This window comes from Balaenoptera ricei, chromosome 8, assembly GCF_028023285.1.
Source record: "Balaenoptera ricei isolate mBalRic1 chromosome 8, mBalRic1.hap2, whole genome shotgun sequence".
In the NCBI taxonomy this organism is placed as follows: Eukaryota; Metazoa; Chordata; class Mammalia; order Artiodactyla; family Balaenopteridae; genus Balaenoptera; species Balaenoptera ricei.
In genome coordinates this window covers 105,854,967-105,878,664 of record NC_082646.1, presented here as the reverse complement: position 1 = coordinate 105,878,664, position 23,698 = coordinate 105,854,967, and the positions used below count along the sequence as shown (strand labels likewise).

General features: G+C 49.6%; 1 protein-coding gene and 1 long non-coding RNA gene across 4 annotated transcripts; one reads left to right on the top strand and one right to left on the bottom strand.

Moving 5' to 3' along the window:
• On the bottom strand, positions 1 to 12,075 carry SPINDOC (spindlin interactor and repressor of chromatin binding). Of its 3 annotated transcripts, none has more exons than XM_059931841.1 (6): positions 11,680 to 12,075; positions 8,056 to 8,385; positions 7,829 to 7,978; positions 7,526 to 7,678; positions 7,186 to 7,386; positions 1 to 800 (listed from the first exon to the last, which is right to left on the bottom strand). In XM_059931841.1, the coding sequence occupies exons 1-6, from the start codon at positions 11,804 to 11,806 to the stop codon at positions 589 to 591; spliced, it is 1,173 nt and encodes a 390-aa protein (XP_059787824.1). In that variant the 5' UTR covers positions 11,807 to 12,075; the 3' UTR covers positions 1 to 588. The 3 variants fall into 3 exon arrangements, with proteins under 3 accessions (XP_059787824.1, XP_059787826.1, XP_059787827.1); XM_059931843.1 differs by having other exon boundaries at positions 7,541 to 7,678; XM_059931844.1 differs by lacking the exon at positions 11,680 to 12,075 and adding an exon at positions 9,955 to 11,178.
• A 105-nt stretch (positions 12,076 to 12,180) lies between these two features.
• On the top strand, positions 12,181 to 14,846 carry LOC132370901 (uncharacterized). The gene is made up of 3 exons (XR_009504708.1): positions 12,181 to 12,515; positions 14,514 to 14,665; positions 14,759 to 14,846. It is a non-coding gene; the product is annotated as an uncharacterized LOC132370901 (long non-coding RNA).
• Positions 14,847 to 23,698: the final 8,852 nt, after the last annotated feature.

Genomic DNA, 23,698 nt, shown 5'->3' with positions numbered 1-23,698 from the left:
TTAATAAAAAAAAATAATTTATTGTCAACAAAGGAGATATATACAACAGGAAAAGGGGTGAAGAGGAGAGTGTGAGTGACCGAGCCCCCAGGTAGGCTGCTTCAGCCACCTGCAGGGATGGAACAGGAAGAGGTAATGGAGGCCTCCTGATTTAGGAGCCTAAACAGGTGGGGGAGGAGAGGCGTCCCCCGAGGTAGTGGGACTCAGTTCAACACCGTCACGACCACCTCTTGCGTAAGGCACTGTGCCAAGGGAGAATGGTGGGGGGCGAGAGGGCGGGAGGAGGTCAGGGGGACAGAGAGGTCTGGGTCAACAAAAGGATCGGGTGGGTGTTCTCCATAGGCCCAATGCCCTACCGCACGACAGCCCTTGGCACCCCCGTCCCCCTCAGGGCCTGGCCTCACGCCTCACCTCGGGGAGGCATTTTCCAGGGTCCCCGAGCCATAGCGGATGCTGCCCACCTTCCTCTCCTCCATCCTGCCTTGGCACCTGGTTTTACTCTCCATCAGGTGGCCGAGCTGGGCAGCTCTGAGTGAAAAGTCGAAGGGGGACAATGCCTCCTCTCCCACCCCCCCGAAAAGCAAGAACCTACAGGCCACTCCCTGCCTCTGGCTGCCCCCCGACAGTGGTGCTGGATTCCGACAGAACCGCGGGCCAGTCTGGGCTGTCACCTGCTCCCACACCCTTGGTGCCCTGGGGATGCTTGGACCAGTCTTGCAGGAGGCTGACTGCCGGGGGCTCCTCCAGCCGCACGCGGATAACCTGGAGATCCAGCGTCCCACGAAGCCCCGGAGGGGGAGCTGGGCAAGGATGGGAGCAGAGAGAGAGAGTCAGGGCCCTCCAGACAATCCACCTTGAGGATGTCCCCCCAGGGTCTCTGTAAACCACACCCCCATTTCCTGGCCTTCAATTCCATAGCCCAGACCCTGCGGTCTGAGGAGAAGCACGGGGACAGTGGGAGGCTGTGCTCCTAGTTCATCCAAGGACCAGCACCAACCCCAAGGGCATCACGCCTCCTCAGGCATCAGCGCAGGCCCTCTGCAGCCTTCCTCCCTCATGGATTCTGGCACACGGATGCTTAGTGCTGTACTCCGCTCCTCTCAACTACATTCAGCTGACTCCGTTTCATCTAGAACTTACCGGGCACCCTAGCCTGATGGGTTCTGCCTTGTGTGGGCAGAGGTGGTGGGGTGGGCAGCACCCCAAAGCAGAAAAAGACATGACTGTGCCCACAAAGGAGCTCCCAGGTGAATATGCAGGGCGGAGGAGAGAGCACTGGACGGAGAGTCCCGGGTTAACATCCACCTCTGCTTTGGAACCTCAACCAGGCTCTTCACCTCCCGAGTCAATACCTACCACGCAGGGGTCAGACGTCCACCTTAGCAGCGTGGAGAAGCTACTCACAAGGGGCAGAACCAGGCCTTAAGACAGGGGAACGTGAACTGCTGACAGCCACCGTTCAGGTACCAAAATGTCCGGTTCGGCATGGGCATGCGCAGAAGTTACGTCAAAAAACAAAGCCAGAAAATGGTGATTGTAACTGTTGCGGTGTCTATATTATTTGTGGTTTTCTTCTGCACTGTTTCTAGAGACCCAGTGATTTAAAATCTGGCAGAGAAAACAGGTACAATTTTGCTGTACTGTTTGCCGGGATTTAAAATGACTCAATGGCTGCCACTGGGTCGTGCGACTGAACAAATTCTGCTTTGTAGTCACACGAGCTGGTTTGTCTCCCTGACAAACTCTAAGCTCCTTGAGGGCAGGGGGAGCCTACTCATTGGCTCCTTAATTCAACAATAACTTACTGGGCAACTATACTGTGCCCAACACTAGCCCAGTTGCTGGGGGTTCCCCAGGACATGGTGCAGGCCAAGTGGCCTTCCTGGAATTGACATTCCAGTGGTGAGAGCCAATAAACAGGATGAGCAAAGCAAGAATGCAATGCGATATATACAGACAGAAGCAAAGTAAAAAAGTACACCAGGGAAGGGGACGGGGTAGCAGGGAGGGCCTCACAGAGCTGACGCGTGAGCAAAACGTACAGGAAGCGAGGAGTCAGCGGCGTGTCTAGCTGGGGAACAGCATTCCTGGCGGGAGGAAGAGCAAATGCAGATGCCCTGGTGGGCAGAAGAGGTGAAGATCCTGGTTTGAGGACCACCGGTCTCCACGAGGACTCTGACTTTTATCTGAAGTGCGACAGCGACGGCGCTGGAGGGCTCTGAGCAGAGCAGTGCCAGGATCCCACTTGGGTTTTCAACAGGGGCTCTGGCTGCTGTATGAGACCGACCACAGAGGGCAAATATCAGAAGCCAGGAGACAAGTTCAAAGGTTGTTAAGGAAGCTTGGATGAAAGTAGCAGCAGTAGGGGGTAGTGACAGGGGGGTCAATTCTGAGCATCTTGGAGGTGGGGCTAACAGGATTTGCTGATGGACGGATGTGGGGTCTGAGAGAGACAGAAGATGACTCTGAGGGTTTGGTCCAAGCGAACTGAAGAACGGGGCTGCCAGCTTCCTCGGGAAGGGAAGACTGGGGGGGAATAGAGTGGCTGGAGGTGAGGGGAGGAGACTGGGGGTTCCATTCAGAAACGCCGTCAGAAACTCCGAGTTTGGGGGATCTTTTAGGCAACCAATCAGACACGTCATATGGGTAAGAGAGAGGCTGGAACCGGAGGGAGAGGTCTGAGGTGGAGGAGAAAGGTGGGACCGTGAGCACGAGAACCGTACTTCAAGCTGTGAGCCTGGACGGGATCACCCAGGGCGTGAGTGCAGATCCTGACCCACGGCTGGGTCATTCATTCATTCACCAAATACAGAAGCAGCACCTATTCCGTGCTGGGCACTGGGGATATCACAGTAAATGAAACAGGCAAATATCCTGACCTAAAGGAGCATATGTTCTAGAAACGGGAAGAAAAACCACCACAGGATCCCCATTTGGGGAGCTAGGAAAGAACAAGCAAGAGAGGCAGGTGCAACCCAGGCATGCTGCTGCCTGAGAGGCCAAGGGCAGAAAGGGTCTCCAGGAAGGAGGGAAGGAGGGAAGGAGGGAAGGAGGGAGGGGTTCCTTGTTTTTGCCAGGTCAGGAAAGATAAGGACTGAGAACTGACCACCAGATCTAACTTTATGGAAGTCAATGGCAATGTTGCCAAAAAAGCCATTTTAGTGTGGGGTGGTGAGCATGAGTTTGACTCAAGTGGCTTCTAAAGACAGACTGGAGACAGTACAGAAGAGCTCTCCAGCTTTGCTGAAAAGGCTTGGGGATAAATGGGACAGTGGCCACGATGGGATGAGGGGTCAAGAAGGGAGAAACAACAGCTTTGCGTAGGCTGATGGGGAAGACCCAGAGGAAAGAACAGCTCCTGGTCTGACAGAGAACTGATTCCTGGCCCTCACTGCAGGCGGGGTGCCGCATGGGCGAAACACACCTGCCCAAGGCTCAGTTTCCTCTTCTGTAAAGTGGACATAATAATCCTTTATAAGGTGGTCCTGTGGATTTCAGGAAATAATATATTAAAAGAACTCAGTACATTGGAATTAAGTGCCAATTCTTCCTGATAACAGGGAGGGCAAAGGGGTGGGTGGTGGGGAGGGGAGTTTCAGGAGAGCGAGGCCTGAGGTGTGGTAGAGAGATCTTCTTTCAGAAGCAGTGCATGAGCAGAGCCCCGGGCCATCAGAGAGCAAGCCAAGAGGACTTCTCTGTCCCTGGGACAAGCTGAGTCCCCTCAGCACCCCAACCCCAGAACCACCCCTACTTCCCTCCTGGCCCAACCCCTCTGCTTCCCCAGTTTCATCCCCCTCCCCTTCCTCCACACTTGTGCATGTGTGTGTAAATGTGTACACCTTCTCCAGGGGGTGGCTGGGGCCCACTTCTCTCATTTCTCACTAAGGCTTGTCTCTGAGCAGAGACTCTGGAAATGTTACCACCAGAATGACAAGTGAAGGCAGCCGCCATCCACTCATCTGTCAAAAAATCTTTCCTGAGGGCTTTCTTGGTGCCAGGCCCTGTTCTAGGTGCTGACACACACACACACACACACACACACACCCCCAGGCCCTGTTCTAGGTGCTGACACACACACACACACACACACACACCCCCCAGGCCCTGTTCTAGGTGCTGACACACACACACACACACACCCCAGGCCCTGTTCTAGGTGCTGACACACACACACACACCCCAGGCCCTGTTCTAGGTGCTGACACACACACACACACACACCCCAGGCCCTGTTCTAGGTGCTGACACACACACACACACCCCCCAGGCCCTGTTCTAGGTGCTGACACACACACACACCAGGCCCTGTTCTAGGTGCTGACACACACACACACCAGGCCCTGTTCTAGGTGCTCTCTCTCTCTTGCGCGCGCACACACACACACACACCCCCCCCCAGCAGGAGGCTTTTTTCCACTGTCTGCGAGTGGGCCCTCAGGGCTCACCTCCTCTCCTGGCCGGGACGCCTTCCCCCCCTCCATCCTGGGAGGCCCCTGGAAGTCCAGCAAGTCGTCCCTGACTGCGTCACACTCACATCCATCAGGTCAGCTGACCCGACCACAGTGACTCCCCGCCCCCCAACTTTTATATCCTTGATTTTTAATCTTTTTTAAAGTGGTAGGATCTTTACTCAAATAAGATCTTTGAAGAGCTTCAATAAATAAAACAACTCAAAGTAGAGACATTCTGGTTGAAGCCTCACAGGTTCCTGAGAAATCTGAGCTTTGGGTACTTAAAACCCCAAATCAACCTGAAACCACTGGTCTGGAGCCTGTGCTCTGCACAGAACCATCGTGGGCACCACACTATTCTCTATTTGCTGACTTGTACCCTTAGGCAGACTGAGTTTCGTGGCGATAAAGGCTGTGGCACTCCTGTCATTTCCCATAGCTGGGCTGCAGGAACACTTGCTGCTGTGTCACTTAGTACCTCCTGCAGTTTCTGGACCGTCTCCAACCTCCATAGGTCCCTGCCTCTGCCGAGAACACCTCTCAGCCCCCTCCATCCCTCTCACATCATTCAATCAGCTTGCTGAACCCCAAATCTCAGGCTTTGCCCATTCACCCCAAATAAACCTGAGATCTCAAGGATGCCCTTCTCACCTATTGGTCACTCCACACAGGTGGGGTTTGGGCACAGGGTACCCCAGGGGTCAAAATAAAGGCCCCACTTTCAAGAATGAAACCAGAAGACTCATCAGTCAGTGGAAGAGATCAGCCATTTAGAGCAGGGGTCCACTGACAATACGAGGGGGCCTGGGAAACGCTAAAGTCCAGGCAGAGCACGGTCCTGGGGAAGCAGGACTGGAAGGTGACTCAAGCTGAAACCTGAGACAGTTAAAACCTCACAGGGGTGAGGCCTGCCTCCAGACTAGAAAAAGTGGTAAAAGATAAATAGATGAAAGCACACGTGCAGAGACGTGCACACAGAGCTTTGTAAAAGGTCTGAAGGATGCAAGCCAAGTTTTTGACAGTGGTCACCACTGAGTGATGTGGGCTGAAGTGACAGGTTTGCCTTTTTCTTTAGGCAAAAAGTACACCTCCTTTTTGAGAGCCCTGCTCTGGGGAGCCTCCAGCACCCCGTGTGCCATCTTTCTCAGGGCTCCAACTCCAAACGCCCATTTCAGGCAGGCGGGACACGAGGCACTCTCTGTGTCACACATTCACTCCTTCAAGAACCAATTTCTGGGGCTTCCCTGGTGGCACAGTGGTTAAGAGGCTGCCTGCCAATGCAGGGGACGCGGGTTCGAGCCCTGGTCCGGGAAGATCCCACACGCCGCGGAGCAACTAAGCCCGTGCGCCACAACTACTGAGGCTGCGCTCTAGAGCCCGCGAGCCACAACTACTGAAGCCCGTGCACCTAGAGCCTGTGCTCCGCAACAAGAGAAGCCACCGCAATGAGAAGCCTGCGCACCGCAATGAAGAGTAGCCCCCGCTCGCCACAACTAGAGAAAGCCCGTGCGCAGCAACGAAGATCCAACGCAGCCAAAAAAAAAAAAAAAAGAAAAACCATTTTTTTGCGCCTGAGATGCTGCAAGCAGGGCCTGGCCTGGCGAGACGAAGAGAGAGAGGAACCAGGCTCAGCCCTGCCCTGCTGGAACACAGGCCAGTCTCATCTCAATTCTGCTACTGCTGGGTTACGTGACTGTGGTAGCAGTATACCGGTCCCCCAAACATTTCAAGTCCTAATCCCCAGGACCTGTGAATACAGTATCTTAAACGGCAAGGAAGAATTAAGACTACAGATGGAACTGACATTGTTAATCAGCCAACTTTAAAATAAAATAGAGATCTGGATGATCTGGGTGGGCTCAGTGTAATCACAAGGGTCTTTAAAGGGGAAGGAGAAGGCAGAAGAGTCAGACCCAAAAATGGCATCCTGAGGAAGACTGCACTGGCCACGGCCTGCTTTGAAGATGGAAGGAGGGCACAAGCCAAGGAACACAGGCAGCTGCTAGAAGCTGGAAGAGGCAAGACTTCCTCCTTTAGGAGCCAGAAAGGAACCCAACCCTGCTGACACCCTGATTGTAGCCCAGTGAGACCCGTTCCAGTCCTCTGACCTCCGGGACTAAAAAGTAGTATATCTGTGTTGTTGTAAGCCACGAAGTTTGTGGTAGTTTGTTACAGCAGTCTCAGGAAATGAATACAAGGACCGTAGAGGAGGAACCGTCTCTCTGAGACTCAGTCGGTCCATCTGGAAAAGATACTTTTATAAGGGCCAGATGAGCTGCATATGAAAGTTTCTTAAAATCGGAGAACATGATAAAAACACAAGCGCTTACTGCTATTATTAGACGTAAACTGAGCTGAGGTGTCTGCTGAGTGTTCGCCCCGTCTATTCTGCTATCGGTCCCAGTTAGGCCCCTGGTCCACCGGGGCCAAGGAGGGCACCTCAGGCTCCAGCTGGAATCAACCTTAACTGTGGTGATGGGTGTCGGGCTTTGGGGAGCACTGGCCTAACCCAACCTAGCAACCAGCCAGGACGCTCCCAAGGAGCTCGCAGAAAAACTCAGCTCTCTGGCTGGCCACTGTATTTAAATCCACCTGCCCTTGGCCCCGCTCCCAGGGGACTGGAGCACCAGCCACCTCTACCCTGGGCTCTGCTGCCGAGCAGCCTCGTGGAGGCCAGACCCCCGGGATGTGGCCTTCCTGACCTCCCACTTGTCATCCCCGCTCAGGAGCTCACCTGGGGAGGGGCTTTCCGGCTGGAGAAGGCCTCTTTCTGCCACTCTCCCCTCTTTGGGCGAGTCCTTGCTGTCTGAGGCCCTGAGCTGGGTGTGGGAGAAGAGCTGGAGGACGAAGCCAGCGGGGAAGCTGCCGTCGGTGAAGTGTCGGACCTCGGCGGGAGCCGCAAAAGTCTCGGTGGGTGAGTCGGGTGAGGGGGGATCTGGAAGGGAGGACAGGATGGAACTGTGAGGTCAGACTCCCAAAGGCTGAGCCCACGGCCTCAGCTGAGGTGCAGGTGCCCTCTGCCACGCATCCCCCCAGCCCCGCCAGGGTCCTAGCTTTCCTCCTGGAGCCCACACCTTCCTCGCCTTCACCTGGGTCCGGGTCCGGGTCCAGGTCCAGGGTTTTGGTCATGGGTCTGCCTCTTTTCTTTCTGACCGGCTCCTCCCCAGGGGGCTCCTTCCATCTCTGACCACGTGGCTTCTTGCTTACCGGCTCTGGGACAGGGGCCGCTGCAAGAGACAAGACCTTTTTAAGAGGCCTGATTGCCGTGAGCACAGGGCTGCTGAAGGTGCCTGCCCAGCAGCCTCTCTCCACCCAGATGGCAGGGCCCATGCTTCCCTCCCCCCCAACCCGGCCTCCAAGGCTTTGGGATGACTGACCAGGAAGCTCCAGAGGGCGGAGTCCCCTGGGCCGGCTCCTTCTAGGGAGGCAGGGGTTGTCCTCGGAGTCGAGGAGAACGACAATCTCTGCTGGCATTTCGGCAGGGTCCGGGTCGGAGTCTGGGTCCACTTCGACCTCCTGGCCTGAGTCTGAAGGGGGCAGACGCCAGTGAGCAACGAGAGTCCTGACTTTGCCTCCCCCCCCACCCCTCCCCCAGCCCCGCTACCTGAATGGGGCGGGGATGGCTGCTCGGCCCTGAAGTCTTGCAAAAGGGCCACCCCCTCACTCCAGGCCTCCAGGATATTGCTCTTCTCGGAAGGGCTCAGGTCCAGGGTGTGAGGGTGCTGCTCCAGGATGTGGGCGCGCGCCGTGTCCGCCGAGGGGGCCCGGATCTCGGCCCCACACACCATGCACAGCGCCCGCCCGCTGCCTCCCGGGCTGTTCCCCACCAGGAACTCCTGCTCCCAAGACACCTGCTGCCTGGGCTCCTCACAGCCATCGCCACCTGCCTCTAGCAGGCTGGGCCTTGGCGGTGGGGACTTCGCCTGCTGGGCCACTACGGAGGGAGAGGAGGGGGCGGGGATTGTCAGTGAAGGTACCCACAACCAACAATATAGAGAACAGGATTCCCCAAACCCGGTGGCGTATGTAGGGAAGGAACTTTCCCACCTAGAGTCTCTTTCTCCCCTCCCCTGGAGTCCACAAGGCACTAGCCACGATAAACACAGCCTACACGCCTCGGCATCCTGCTACCTCAATCTAGTCTCGGACCACAGGTCCAACAGGTATTTCAGTCCAACAGACTGCGTTCCTGCATGTCTTCGGCCTTGGCAGCCCATCAGTCTGGCAAACTCCTCTACTTCCTTCATGGCCCTGCTCAAATCCTCAGCCCTGTGAAGCCTTCCTGACCTCCAACCCCTGGCAGGTGATTATATCCATATGCGACTACCAGGCCACGGCAAAGCACTTCCTTGAAGACAAGAATGGTAAATGTTGTCATCTTACTGTCCCCGCAGGGCCTGGCACGTAGGAGAGGAGACGCTCAATGAGCCTTCTCGGGTCAGTGAATGGCATCCATGCCTGTTCCTCCACTTGTTGAGGCCCCTTCAAGAGGCCTCCCATCCTGTCGGAAATAGCCTCCCCTCCCAAAGCCTTTGCAGCGGTGATCTCGCTCGTCCCTACCGGTCGACACGGCACCTGTTCCCTGTGCACGTGGACCATAAGCTCCGACAGGATGGGAACCCTTCTCAGCTCAGCAAAGGATGCAGGCTCAGACCCACGTTAGCCTGGCAGCTCAGCGCTTCTGATCCCTCGTGGCTGCACCTCCCTCCCACCTGTGGAGATGGAGCGAAAGACAAATATGGGAGACCCTAACACCTGGGGACTGCCTGGCAGAGGTGGCATTTGAAATGGGTCTGAGAACTGGCTTGGTCTCAGAAGGTCTAGCTCCAAGGCTGGGTTGTACCCCTCTCCCATGTGACCGTGGGCAGGAATCTCTTGGTTGCAGTTGGGCTTTCTTTGCCACCACTCCTCCAAAACAGCTCTCGTCAAGGTCACCAATGCTAAACCCAGCGGTCAGCTCTTCAACTTTGTCCTTTGACAGATGGCTTCTTCCATCTTGATTTTTGTCACTTGGACTCCAGGGTACCACCTTCTATTGGTTCTTCTCTTACTTCACTGGGGCTCTTTTTCGGGCACCCGTGCCAGTCTCTTCTCCGGAACAGAACTGTCTTCTCACCCAAGGCTTGTCTGCCGTCCCTTAGAAAGCTGCCATCTGCCCCACCTGAGCTCCCTGTTCCCCTCACTGCTTCATTTCCTACTCGTTCCCTTTGTCTCCTGACTACACTGTAGGTCCAAGACAGCATGGATTTTTGATCCTTCACAACTGTATCTCCAGCACTCGGCACAGTGCCTGGCATGTAGTGGCATTCAGCAGTGTTTGATGAGGAGTGACTCAGTCTCCACACTGGAATCACTGGAGCATTCCACAATGGTCCTGGGACCCCATCTTTATGTACCTCCTTCCTCTGGTGGTCTCATCCCAGTGCCTGCCTGCTGACAACTCCCACGTCTATACCTCTAACCAGACTCTCCCAGGAAATTTAGATTCACATGTCTTACTTACCATCTGACATCTGTGCTTGAATGTGTCATAAACTTCTCAAACTTGCCACGTTCAAACCTTAACTCCCCATCTCCCGCAGGCCTGCACTCCAGTCTTTCCATCTTGGCAAATGGGAAGTCCATCCTTCCAGTCGCTCAGGCCAAAACCCTTGAATTCGTCTGTTTTTCTTTCCCACCCCAAATCTTTCAAGAAGCTTCTGCTTCAGGACCTTTGTACTTGCTAGTCTCTCTGCCAAAAATTCTTAACCTCCAATTATCTACAGGGTTCTCTCCCTCGCTTCCTTTGGTTTGTGTTCGAAATTCACCTTATTAGAGAAGGTTTTCCCGACCACTTGATATTCCAAATGAAACACCCTCACTCTTTTCTCCTTACTTTGATTTCCTGTTCTCTGAACCACCTGACATGCTATACATTTATTTATCTTCGTCTATCTTTGGTCATTAGTGTCTACATATACATTTCAGAAGAGCAGAGTTTCGACTTTGTTTATAGCGATTAGCATGCCCAGCCTAAAACAGTGCCTGACATATAAGAGGTGCCCCCAAATACTTGTTGAATGAATTCACTTCTCTGGGGAAGGAGGATACTCTCGCAGGGTTGTTGAGAGGGTTAACTGAGACAGCCTGGCACTGAGCACTCGAGAAATATTAGCAGAAGTACAGAAAGAACCTCTCTTTTGGATTGAAAGCTCTGAGAAGGGTAATGGCCTTTATTTCCCTCATTTTATAGCACTCTTGATTCCAAAAAGGAGAGGCAGTGCAGGGAAACATCATCATGTCTGCTGAGGCTAAATGAATGGCCTTGCTCTCAACCTTTTGGGTACTGTCCTCCTGAGGGACGGGGTATCTAGGAACGAAAAGATTCTGCATTTTCATGAATACTGTGTCTTCCACTAAGGTGGCTCTTTGTTTTCTTAGGGTTTGCAAGATCCTGAGGACTGGAGAAATCGGTGAGGGAGGAGGGGAAAGCGAGTGCTTCCAGACTGCTCCTCAAACCCCCTCCCCAGGCCAATCCCCTTCTAGAGTGGCTGAGGGCGCCGTAGCAAGCACTCCTTTTCCAAAACTAGGTGTCGTATGCAACCCCTTTCACCCTTGCAGCGCTAGAATCTGACACCTGTGGCTTATGCAAGTGCAAGGTCCGGGGATGGTGAGGGGGGCGTAGGAAAGCTTTCTGCACGGAGCGCCCTTACAATCCACCTTTTGGCGGGCTGCAGCGGCGCCTGCCTCCACCCACCGAATCGCTCCGGACAACAAGGTGCGGGGCCCCTAGCTCCGGCGTGGAGGCCCTGCAGCCCCTCGGCCCTCGGCCTAGAACACGGCCTGGCCCCTGGGCCAGCCTCTGCCTCTGCCTCCGCGGGGGGGGGCGGGACCCGCCAGCGTCACCTCGAAGCCGTCGTGCTGGGCCCGGGCGAGGGGGCGCTCGGGCACCGGAAGATCCGGAGCTCGCGGGGCGTGGATCGAAGGCTCCAGACCCTGGGCGGGGGCGGGGGAGGGGGAATTCGGGGAGGCCTGAGATTCCAAACCCCGCTGGGGGTGGAGCAAGAGGGCGCCAGGGCCTCAGACAGAAGGGGGAAGGGGGCGCCCGGGCACCAGGCCGGAGTGGAGTAGGGGCGCTTGGGCCCCAGACTGGAGGTGCGGGAGGGGGTACCCAGACCCCCGACTGGTTGGGGGGGAAGCCCGAGTCCCGGACCATGACGCGGAAGTGGGATTCCCCTCCCATTCTCACCTCTGAGCATCGGCTCGGGCCGCGGGATTACGGCCACCACCATGGCCTCCTCGTCGTCCTCCCCTTCCTCGCATTTGAGCGTCACCTCGAAGCAGTCGAGCGCGGCGCCCTCGGCCTTCACGGCCATGGCGCGGCCAGGGGGGCCTCTCGGTGACCGGACGCCGGAGGACTGGCGCGCAGGCCTGCGCGCAAGCTGGCGGCCGCCTCCCGCCTCCCGCCCCGTGCAGCCCCCTCCCCGCCGCCCGCCGCTCGCCGGCCCGGCCTGCGACGGTCGCGTCTGGGCCTCCCCGAGACCTAGAGCGTCGGGACCCCGGGCGGGGAGGGCTCAATCCGGGGCTCTAGCCCCCCGCCGCTCCCTTTTATGGAGGCTCATTGTCGGCGCCCGCCGGACCGGCCCGCTGCGGGCCCGCCCCCGACTTCGAGCGGCCAATCGCACGTGGCCCCGCCCCTGGCACGCGGCTCCGTTAGAAACCCCGCGACCCGCAGGGGGCGGGCAGGGCAGCTGGCTTCCGGCTGCCCCCTGGCGCGGAGGTGGGGGTCGCGGGCCTGCGGGAGAGGACCCTGAGCTCCCCCGAGCCGGAAGCGTCCTGAGCCGGCCGGCCGAGCCTGGCGGGTCGCCCTCTATTGAGACGCCAGTCGGGCACGTTGGCTGCACGAAGAGCGCTACCAAGTGCCCCAGGATTTTGAGCGGGGTCTCTCTTGCCTTTCCCTGAACAAGCCTTAGACCGCCAGAGGATGTCCGGGGCGCGAAAAAACCGGTGGGGGAGCGGAAAGCGCCTTGGCGTGGGAAGAGTAGAGAATGAATTCCTTCCGATTTGCTAGCTCTCTGATCTTGGGTACGTTATCTGTTTTCTTAGACAAGTTTATCCTTTATTTCAAAGAACATTGTGGAACCTTCTGGACAAGGGAATGGAAAGATGAAGAGCCAAGTGGAGTGTTGTGGGCGCGCGTAAACCACCCCGAGGGTTGTGATTTCCATTTTTTAAAAGTGAGTCCAGAGATTGTGACCCTTCCCACAGGTCTCGCAGAAGTCCTTGAGAGCTCCAAGATCAGCGTCCAGTTGCCATGACGCTGCTGCATCATAATTCTACTGTGGCTGAGCTTTGACCTCTGTGACATAGAATGGGCATCTCCCTCTGCTGTAGAAGCCCTCAGGAGATTTCAGTGGAGAACATGCCTGACACTGAAAATCCGTCTTAAAATGCCACTGTATTAGACCAGACACAGCAGTAATCAGAATAATGTAGTAGGTTGGGGTGGGAGGGGAGATGTGAACTAGTTTATGTGGATTATGGTATGGTTTTAAGTGAATGATTTTGTTATTTTCACGTGTATCCAGTACTTTAAAGGTTTTACAAATAAAGGCATTACCAAGCCTGTTTAACCTATTTCTATCTAATGGTTGTTCTCTACCCTTTTGCTGCAGATCCCTTCCTTGCGCTTTTGCTCTGCTCTGTATTGCCTTGCAGGGTGTAGTTTCTCAGGCTTCCAGGACAGCTGCCTTTCAGGCTTGGGTTTGGCCAATGGGAGACATTGGCAGGAGACTGGAAGTTAGGAGGTATGAAAAAGCCAGGTTATTTCTTCTCTTTCTCTCTCTTGCTCAGGCTCTGGCAGGTCTCCAGCAGCAGGCGAGGCTCCCCTGTGGCGCCACCTCCTACTGGATAGGCTGCTGTGGTTCCAACTTCCGATGGTGGTCCTCCCGGCCAGGCTCCACTAATTCCACCTCCTCTATTTGTCCCTCCAGTTAAGGAGTGTGGGCAGCTTCTGGTTTTTGCTAATCTCTGGGTTGCCTCATTGTCTGCTGTTGGGCTTCTCAGCCCTTCCCTCACCCCTGTCACCCGTGTCACCAATCCCCTGCATTAAATTCTCTGTTTTTACATTCTTAGAGTGGTTCCTGTTTGCCTGGTTGGACCCTGAGCGATACAGCCAGTATTATACCAGGCACTTTGTAGACATTATTTCTTAGACCTCACAAGTCTTATGTAGTAGATTGTGTTGTTCCCATTTTACAGAGCAGGAAGTTGAGCCTTAAAGGGTTAAATTACTTGCCCAGGGTAATACAGCATGAATCCTATTTCATCAAATCTAGCATGAACATTTTCCCCTACATTTTAACGTCTTTGAAATGGGGGTGCTTTTTTCTCTAATGGACATCAATGTGAAGTTTTAAGACTATCAAGAAAGTAAGGTGGGGACTTCCCTGGCGGTCCAGTGGTTAGGGCTCCGTGCTTCCACTGCAGGGGGCGTGGGTTGGATCCCTGGTCCGGAGCTAAGAAAGTGTAAGATGGCCCTTCTGATATTCAGATAGTGATGATACCAGCAGAACATAAACCATGCTATTAAAAAGGAAGAAGAAGAAGAAACAACAGGCCCCAGAACAGAGTCATTTGCCCCCATGACAGCAAACCAAGACTTAATTGCAGTTTTAATCTCTCCCAGGAATGTGACCTATAAACAGATAATCTGAAATTTCCTGATCAGCACTAGTGAGGTAATCTGCATAAAGACCCCTTCCGTCCCCTTCCCCCAAAAAAGAATATGACCTGGCCTGAAACAGTTCTTTCCTTTTGTTAATAACTTCCCTAGCCACCCATCCTTCCTTCTGTAAAACCCTTCCATTTTGTACAATTCCGTGGAGCACTTTTCTGCTTACTGGATAGGATGCTGAATCATTAAATAAAGCCAGTTAAATCTTCAGATTTATTCAGTTGAATTTTGTTATTTATCAGTGCTTAGAATGAGACATGCTTAGATGCTCAGATGGGGCCACTTTGTGACCACAAAAATGACTTCGCCTTTCTCTGAGTGACTGGGTCCTTTTTTTTCTTTTTTAGCCACACCACGCAGCTTGTGGGATGTTCCCTGACCAGGGATTGAACCTGGGTCCCCCCGGAATCCTAACCACTAGGCCACCAGGGAATTCCCGATTGGTGCTTCTTTACCAAAGATACAACTCTAGCCCTCTGTGAATCCTCCTGCCTCCTAGGTAAGCATTATAAAGATACCCAGTCTGAATTGCCTCTTCCTCTTGACAGCATTTAATCCAGAACTGGTCCCCACTTCCCTAATCCCTCCGCAGAACCGTGGAACAAAAGCCCAGATTTAAGGAGATACACACAAGGGTGTCCCCAGGATGCACTCTCCTTACTGCTTCAAGTTAAATAAACCTGACTTTTTTTGACTATGAGTGTGTTTGTGGTGGTCTCTGCTCAAGGGCTTTGACAACCTTAACCAATTTATTTTGCTTACATTTTCTATTTTTAGATATATGAAGAATGATATATGATAAAAATCTACCTCAAGATATCAGTAAGTCTAAAGACCTCTTTTAATAACTATAAAATACAATTCCAAGAGATAAGAAATTATTGTGTCAGAACTTGGCAGCGTTTTTTGTTAGGGTTGCCTAAAATAATGGTTCATGTTGCATCTTTCCCTAGATTGAATGTAATCCAATCAGTTGCAAAAGCAGGACTCAACTCTGGTTCTGCCAGTTCCCTGGCCTTGCTCTTTCCACTACAGCACCACCACGCTGCCTCACAGTGAACTTTAAATAGTTGTTAAATGAATGAAAGAGTAGATATTATTAGCTTTTATACACACACACACACACACACACACACACACAAACTGAATCCGAGAGAAATAAGTCATTTGAGATCAAATGACTTGCAAATCACAGAGCGATTCTGACTGCAAAGCTTCAGCTCTTTTCCATCATGCCTGCTGCTGAGGGAGCCCTCTCTGCACCAAGCATCCGAGGGGAAACTCTGGACCATCTTAGATGGAGTTGTTACCAGTTCCCATCCCAGCTATGTAGTCCGTGCTGAGTCCTTTTTGAAGGAATTGGAATTTTAATTGCTGAGCTAGCCCCGTGTGGAGGAGAGAGGATAGAGATTTACTAGACAGGTATGTCTGCAACTTGTGAGTTTGGCCTTGGATTATGAGATTCCTAAAACAGGGGAAGGACAGACTAGAGATAGGAGAGTTGAAAACAATGGCCTCTGTTGCAGTAATTAGCTGCTCCAGCCCATTCCCCACATCATCCCCTGGGTTGGAGGCCCAAGCTGGGATGAAGCATTGCCTTTTTTTTTTGTTTAACATTTAAAAAAAAAAATTGTAAATTTACAGTGTTGTTAGCTTCAGGTGTACAGCAAAGTGATTCAAACTGTTTCAAATTTTATTGTTCAGTATATATTTTTTAAAATGGGTATCGTTGTGACTTTTATATATTTATTTGTTTTTTAAAATAAATTTATTTTATTTTATTTTTGGCTGCGTTGGGTCTTCGTTGCTGCGCGTGGGCTTTCTCTAGTTGCGGTGATTAGGGGCTACTCTTCCTTGCCATGCGCTGGCTTCTCTTTGCGGTGGCTTCTCTTGTTGCAGAGCACAGGCTGTAGGTGTGCGGGCTTCAGTAGTTGTGGCTCACGGGCTTAGTTGCTCCGCGGCATGTGGGATCTTCCCAGACCAGGGCTTGAACCCGTGTCCGCCCTGCATTGGCATGTGTCACCAGGGAAGCCCCTATATATATACATTTATATACTTTTCCATGATAGGTTGTTACAGGACATGGAATGGAAGCATTTCCTTTTTTTTTTTTTTTTTTTTTAAAGTAATTTATTTTTATAATGGGGTTTAGCTGCTTTTCACAGCTGTGTTTATGCCGCTTTACACCCACTTGACTCACTTACAGAGAGAGATCAATACATAGGTTTTAAGATTCTTACAGTCAGATATATTCTTGTGCGGTGAATAGGGGGTGTTGAGTCCAGTTCACTGAGCAAGGAGTAGGTCTTGTCTATTACATATTGGGTTTATGGAACGGTATCTGAGCTAATTTGAAACCCTTGTTTTATGCATCACCCCACCTCACCTTTCCCGTTAAGCAGCCATAGTGTGTTTTCTAAACGTGTGACTCTGTTCTGTTTTTTTTTTTTTTAATAATAGTGGTGAGAGTGGACATCCTTGTCTCGTTCCTGATCTTAGAGGAAATGCTTTCAGTTTTTCACCATTGAGAATGATGTTTGCTGTGGGTTTGTCATATATGGCCTTTATTATGTTGAGGTAGGTTCCCTCTATGCCCACTTTCTGGAGAGTTTTTATCATAAATGGGTGTTGAATTTTGTCAAAAGCTTTTTCTGCATCTATTGAGATGATCATATGGTTTTTATTCTTCAATTTGTTAATATGGTGTATCACATTGATTGATTTGCATATATTGAAGAATCCTTGCATCCCTGGGATAAATCCCACTTGATCGTGGTGTATGATCCTTTTAATGTGTTGTTGGATTCTGTTTGCTAGTATTTTGTTGAGGATTTTTGCATCTATATTCATCAGTGATATTGGTCTGTAATTTTCTTTTTTTGTAGTGTCTTTGTCTGGTTTTGGTATCAGGGTGATGGTGGCCTCATAGAATGAGTTTGGGTGTGTTCCTTCCTCTGCAATTTTTTGGAAGAGTTTGAGAAGGATGGGTGTTAGCTCTTCTCTAAATGTTTGATAGAATTCACCTGTGAAGCCATCTGGTCCTGGACTTTTGTTTGTTGGAAGATTTTTAATCACAGTTTCAATTTCATTACTTGTGATTGGTCTGTTCATATTTTCTGTTTCTTCCTGGTTCAGTCTTGGAAGGTTATACCTTTCTAAGAATTTGTCCATTTCTTCCAGGTTGTCCATTTTATTGGCATAAAGTTGCTTGTAGTAGTCTCTTAGGATGCTTTGTATTTCTGCGGTGTCTGTTGTAACTTCTCCTTTTTCATTTCTGATTTTATTGATTTGAGTCCTCTCCCTCTTTTTCTTGATGAGTCTGGCTAATGGCTTATCAATTTTGTTTATCTTCTCAAAGAACCAACTTTTAGTTTTATTGATCTTTGCTGTTGTTTTCTTTGTTTCTATTTCATTTATTTCTGCTCTGATCTTTATGATTTCTTTCCTTCTGCTAACTTTGGGTTTTGTTTGTTCTTCTTTCTCTAGTTTCTTTAGGTGTAAGGTTAGATTGTTTACTTGAGCTTTTTCTTGTTTCTTTAGGTAGGCTTGTATAGCTATAAACTTCCCTCTTAGAACTGCTTTTGCTGCATCCCATAGGTTTTGGGTTGTCGTGTTTTCATTGTCATTTGTCTCTAGGTATTTTTTTTTATTTCCTCTTTGATTTCTTCAGTGATCTCTTGGTTATTTAGTAACATATTGTTTAGCCTCCATGTGTTTGTCTTTTTTACGTTTTTTTCCCTGTAATTCATTTCTAATCTCATAGCGTTGTGGTCAGAAAAGATGCTTGATATGATTTCAATTTTCTTAAATTTACTGAGGCTTGATTTGTGACCCAAGATGTGATCTATCCTGGAGAATGTTCCATGCGCACTTGAGAAGAACGTGTAATCTGCTGTTTTTGGATGGAATGTCCTATATATATCAATTAAATCTATCTGGTCTATTGTGTCATTTAAAGCTTCTGTTTCCTTATTTATTTTCATTTTGGATGATCTGTCCATTGGTGTAAGTTAGGTGTTAAAGTCCCCCACTATTATTGTGTTACTGTCGATTTCCTCTTTTATAGCTGTTAGCAGTTGCCTTATGTATTGAGGTGCTCCTATGTTGGGTGCATATATATTTATAATTGTTATATCTTCTTCTTGGATTGATCCCTGGATCATTATGTAGTGTTCTTCCTTGTCTCTTGTAACATTCTTTATTTTAAAGTCTATTTTATCTGATATGAGTATAGCTACTCCAGCTTTCTTTTGATTTCCATTTGCATGGAATATCTTTTTGCATCCCCTCACTTTCAGTCTGTATGTGTCCCTAGGTCTAAAGTGGGTCTCTTGTAGACAGCATATATATGGGTCTTGTTTTTGTATCCATTCAGCCAGTCTATGTCTTTTGGTTGGGGCATTTAATCCATTCACGTTTAAGGTAATTATCTATATGTATGTTCCTATGACCATTTTCTTAATTGTTTTGGGTTTGTTTTTGTAAGTCCTTTTCTTCTCTTGTGTTTCCCACTTAGAGAAGTTCCTTTAGCATTTGTTGTAGAGCTGGTTTGGTGGTGCTGAATTCTCTTAGCTTTTGCTTGTCTGCAAAGCTTTTGATTTCTCCATCAAATCTAAATGAGATCCTTGCCGGGTAGAGTAATCTTGGTTGTAGGTTCTTCCCTTTCATCACTTTAAGTATATCATGCCACTCCCTTCTGGCTTGCAGAGTTTCTGCTGAGAAATCAGCTGTTAACCTTATGGGAGTTCCCATGTATGTTATTTGTCGTTTTTCCCTTGCTGCTTTCAATAATTTTTCTTTGTCTTTAATTTTTGCCACTTTGATTACTATGTGTCTCGGCGTGTTTCTCCTTGGGTTTATTCTGTATGGGACTCTCTGCGCTTCCTGGACTTGGGTGGCTATTTCCTTTCCCATGTTAGGGAAGTTTTCGACTATAATCTCTTCAAATATTTTCTCTGGTCCTTTCTCTCTCTCTTCTCCTTCTGGGACCCCTATAATGCGAATGTTGTTGCATTTAATGTTGTCCCAGAGGTCTCTTAGGCTGTCTTCATTTCTTTTCATTCTTTTTTCTTTAGTCTGTTCCGCAGCAGTGAATTCCACCATTCTGTCTTCCAGGTCACTTATCCGTTCTTCTGCCTCAGTTATTCTGCTATTGATTCCTTCTAGTGTAGTTTTCATTTCAGTTATTGTATTGGTCATCTCTGTTTGTTTGTTCTTTAATTCTTCTTGGTCTTTGTTAATCATTTCTTGCATCTTCTCAATCTTTGCCTCCATTCTTATTCCGAGGTCCTGGATCATCTTCACTATCATTATTCTGAATTCTTTTTCTGGAAGGTTGCCTATCTCCACTTCATTTAGTTGTTTTTCTGGGTTTTTTTCTTGTTCCTTCATCTGGTACATAGCCCTCTGCCTTTTCATCTTCTCTATCTTTCTGTAACTGTGGTTTTTGGTCCACAGGCTGCAGGATTGTAGTTTTTCTTGCTTCTGCTGTCTGCCCTCTCGGAAGCATTTCCTTTTGATACAGCTCTTACTGTTGGCATTGGGGGCCTTGGTGATGAGACAGGACGGGGTGGGGCGGGTGGGGCGGGCTGCTGTGGGAAATGAAGCTAGATGAAGAGAGGGCTGTTTGAAGGCTAAGAGGAGGGGTGTGGCTTCACTCCTAACTTCCTTGGCATTTTGTAGCTGTCTACAAAAGCCATAATAAATATATGTCCATGCTCTTTAGCTCAATAATCCTATTACCATAGGTTACCTTAAAGTCATCTGAAAGCAGAAAAATAACCTAACAAAGGTGTCACAGTAGCGGTCACTGCTTGAACTATTCATTCCCTAAAACTTAGACTCTCACTCCTTGCTGAAATCTTATTCAGTTCTTGCGTGTAGCCCGGGGTCCCCTTCTCTTGGTTCTTGAGTCAGCTTCAACACCTCTGCTGTGTAACTCGTGCTATAATCACTTGTCAGCATCTCCCAGTTCCTCAGTCTGTGGGTTCCCAGAGGGCAGGTTTATTTCTCGTCTACCTTTCTAGTTCCAGCACTGTTCCAGGAGCTATGGTGTTAGCACCAGCTCGGTGTCTACACCGCAAAGCTCTTGTTCAAACAAAATGAATTTATTGGCTCATGAATTCAGGGAAGGGCTGAACGCCTGATCATGGGGAGGGCAGGGAGACAGGCAGGACGCAAACGCCACCAGTACGATCTTTCCATCTTGGTCTCCGCCTCTTTCTGTGCATCAGCCTTATTCTCTCCTTGTTAGATATTTTTTTTTCCCATTTAGCAGGAGATTTCCCACCATTTCCCATCCACTAGCTTCTAGCTCAGTACATTTCAAACCTTGTTTCTCTTCCACTGCCCACATGGGCCTCGGGTGCCAGGCGCTGTGGACCACACTCCTATCACCAGGTGACTTCTGGGCTTGCACTTTGGTGTCACAAAGTGACCTGAGTCAGCTTAGTGGGCACTAGGAGAATTTCTGGAAGCCATCCCTACTCAGGACAGCTATCAGTAACTGTATAGGGAAGTGGCTACGAACGATACACATCTATACCAGCAAGCTCCTGCTGCTGAACTACTACACCGCTACTGAACTCAACAGTTGGGAACTGCCAATGGCCATCCCTCCTCCACTTGACATGAGGGGAAGAATGGTGGAAAAGAAGGGAGAAAAAACTCAGCCAATCGAATGCAACAGGAATTTTTGGAATGAATTAATATAATAGTAAAATACTAGAAATAACCACAACGCCCAATAATAGGAATTGGCTAATTAAATGATGGTGTGGTAGCACCACAAAGAACAAATTTCCAGATTGTAACAACATGGAAGATCATTTATGGAATGATGTTAAGTGTGCAAACCCACAAACATACACAGATCTTCCTCGATTTACATCCCCATAAACCCATCCTAAGTTTGAAACCGTGCAACTCAGATTCGGACTTGAACCCACGGTCTTTTAATTGAGATCACACAGCTGGCCTCAGGACTTAATGAAGCTCAGGTTTTTTATGTCTCATCACAGAAAGAATTCAGTGAGAGACAAAGTGATTTATTAAGAAGTGGACTTAATTTAGAGAGATACACATTCCATAGACGAACGCGGTCTGTCTGAAAAGGTGAGAGGGGCCTTGGGAGAAACACACTTCACAGACAGAGTGTGGGCCATCTTAGAAGGCGAGAGGCCCCAAAATATTTATGCTGTGCTTAGTTTTTATGGGCTGGGTAATTTCATAGGCTAACGAGAGGGAGGATTATTCCAACTATTTTGGGGAAGGGGCAGAGATTTCCAGGGATTGGGACACCGCCCACTTTTTGACCTTTTATGGTTAGCCTCAGAACTGCCATGGCACTGGTGGGTGTGTCATTTAGCATATGCTAATGTATTACAATGAGCACATAATGAGGCTCAAGGTCTACTGGAAGTCGAATCTTCCGCCATCTTGGACCTAGTTGGTTCTAACCAATTTTTGTTATGTCCTATGGCTATGTCATTCTTTTAAAGATCGTGGGCTTCCCTGGTGGTGCAGTGGTTAAGAATCTGCCTGCCAATGCAGGGGACACGGGTTCGAGCCCTGGTCCGGGAAAATCCCACATGCCACGGAGCAACTAAGCCTGTGCGCCACAGCTACTGAGCCTGCGCGTCTGGAGCCTGTGCTCTGCAACAAGAGAGGCCACGATAGTGAGAGGCCCGCGCACTGCGATGAAGAGTAGCCCCCGCTCACTGCAACTAAAGAAAGCCCACGGACAGCAACGAAGACCCAACGCAGCCAAAAATAAATAAAATAAATTAAAATAAATAAATAAATAAATAAAGATCGTGCCCTGCCCCCTTCCTTCCTGTTTCAAGTTGAAAGTATTGTAAGTAGAAAATGCATTTAATACACCTAACCTACTGATCATCGTAGCCTAGCCTAGCCTTTCTTAAACATTAGCCTACAGTTGGGCAAAATCATTTAACACAAAGCCTATTTAATAATAAAATGTTGAATTTCTCATGTCTTATTGAATACTGTACTGAAAGTGAAAAGCAGAATGGTTGTCTGAGTACGGAATGGTTGTTTACCCTTGTGATTATGTGGCTGACTGGGAGTTGTGGCTACCGCTGCCCAGCATCGCGAGAGAGGCTGCATATAGCTAGCCTGGGAAAGGATCAAAATTCAAAGTATGGTTTCTACTGAATGTATATCCTTTTCCGCCCATCATAAAGTCGAAAATCATAAATCAAACCATCGTGAGCCAGGGACCACCTGTACACTATGATTATGTTGAAGCAAAAAATTGAATAACATTGCTACAGATTGGAAGTAAACATGAGAAATGGAAATACGTCTGCTATGATGGCAGAATTATTGGTGAAAAAATATAAACATTAAAAATAGCGATGATAGGAACTTCCCTGGTGGCGCAGTGGTTAAGAATCCGCCTGCCAATGCAGGAGACACGGGTTTGAGCCCTGGTCCGGGAAGATCCCACATGCCGCGGAGCAACTGAGCCCGTGCGCCACAGCTACTGAGCCCGCGTGCCTAGAGCCCGTGCTCTGCAACGAAAGAAGCCACCGCAGTGAGAAGCCTGCATGCTGCAACGAAGAGTAGCCCCTGCTCGCTGCAACTAGAGAAAGCCCCCGCGCAGCAACGAACACCCAACGCAGCCAAAAATAAATAAATAAATAAATTTATTTTAAAAATTGCGATGACATATTTTTATATAGAAAGGTATTCATGAAATTTTAACTGACAATAGAGATTACAAAACGGTATGTATATCGTAATCCTAATTATGTTAAAAATAACATCAGTGTGATTATATATATGTAAGAAATTGTATAACAATAAACACTAAGCTGTTAACGTTGGTTAACCCTGAATGGTGGGATTATAGCTTTTACATTTTAAAGTTTTCTGTATTGTCTGATTTTTTTACTTTTACAATCAGAATTTAATATACAGTCATTTCTATTAAAGAAAAAAGGCTCCCAATGCAGCAGACATTAGACAAACGTCTCATAGTGCAGGAATGGCAAGTATTTGGCCCATTGGCTGTGGTAGATTGGCTTATTTCCAACTATTCCACTCCCCCCATAATAAGATTACAGGCCCAGCCCCGCTGCCTTGAGACTTTTTAGTGCCTCTCATTAGGCAGTGAATATTTATCCATCCCACTGACTTTGGGCTTGGCAGACTTGCCTCGTCCAATGGAGTGTAAGCGGGCATGAGGTAAGCTATATCCTAGCTGAGGCTTCATGCATGTTTGTGTGACATGCCTTGGCCTTTTCTGCTTGTGCCATCCACCATGAGAAGAGCATGCCCCAGGGAAATGCTGTTTCTTCAGCCTGGGTCCTAGAATGGGAGACACCCAAGTCCAGCTGGCCCAGTAGAGGCACAGTTGACCCACAGACCTGTGAGCAAGAAATAAATGTTTGCTTTTCTTTCTTTTTTTTTTTTTTTTTGGCTGCACCACGCAGCATGCAGGATCACAGTTCCCCAACCAGGGATCAAATCCGAGCCCTCTGCAGTGGAAGCGCGGAGTCTTAACCAC

Excerpts from the sequence above, each read along its gene's own strand:
- SPINDOC (XM_059931841.1), bottom strand. The coding sequence starts at position 11,806 with ATGGCCGTGAAGGCCGAGGGCGCCGCGCTCGACTGCTTCGAGGTGACG. Across the intron at positions 7,679-7,828 it reads CCGCCCTCTGGAGCTTCCTG|CGGCCCCTGTCCCAGAGCCG; the intron begins GTCAGTCATCCC and ends TGTCTCTTGCAG. Across the intron at positions 7,387-7,525 it reads CCCAGGTGAAGGCGAGGAAG|ATCCCCCCTCACCCGACTCA; the intron begins GTGTGGGCTCCA and ends CCTCCCTTCCAG.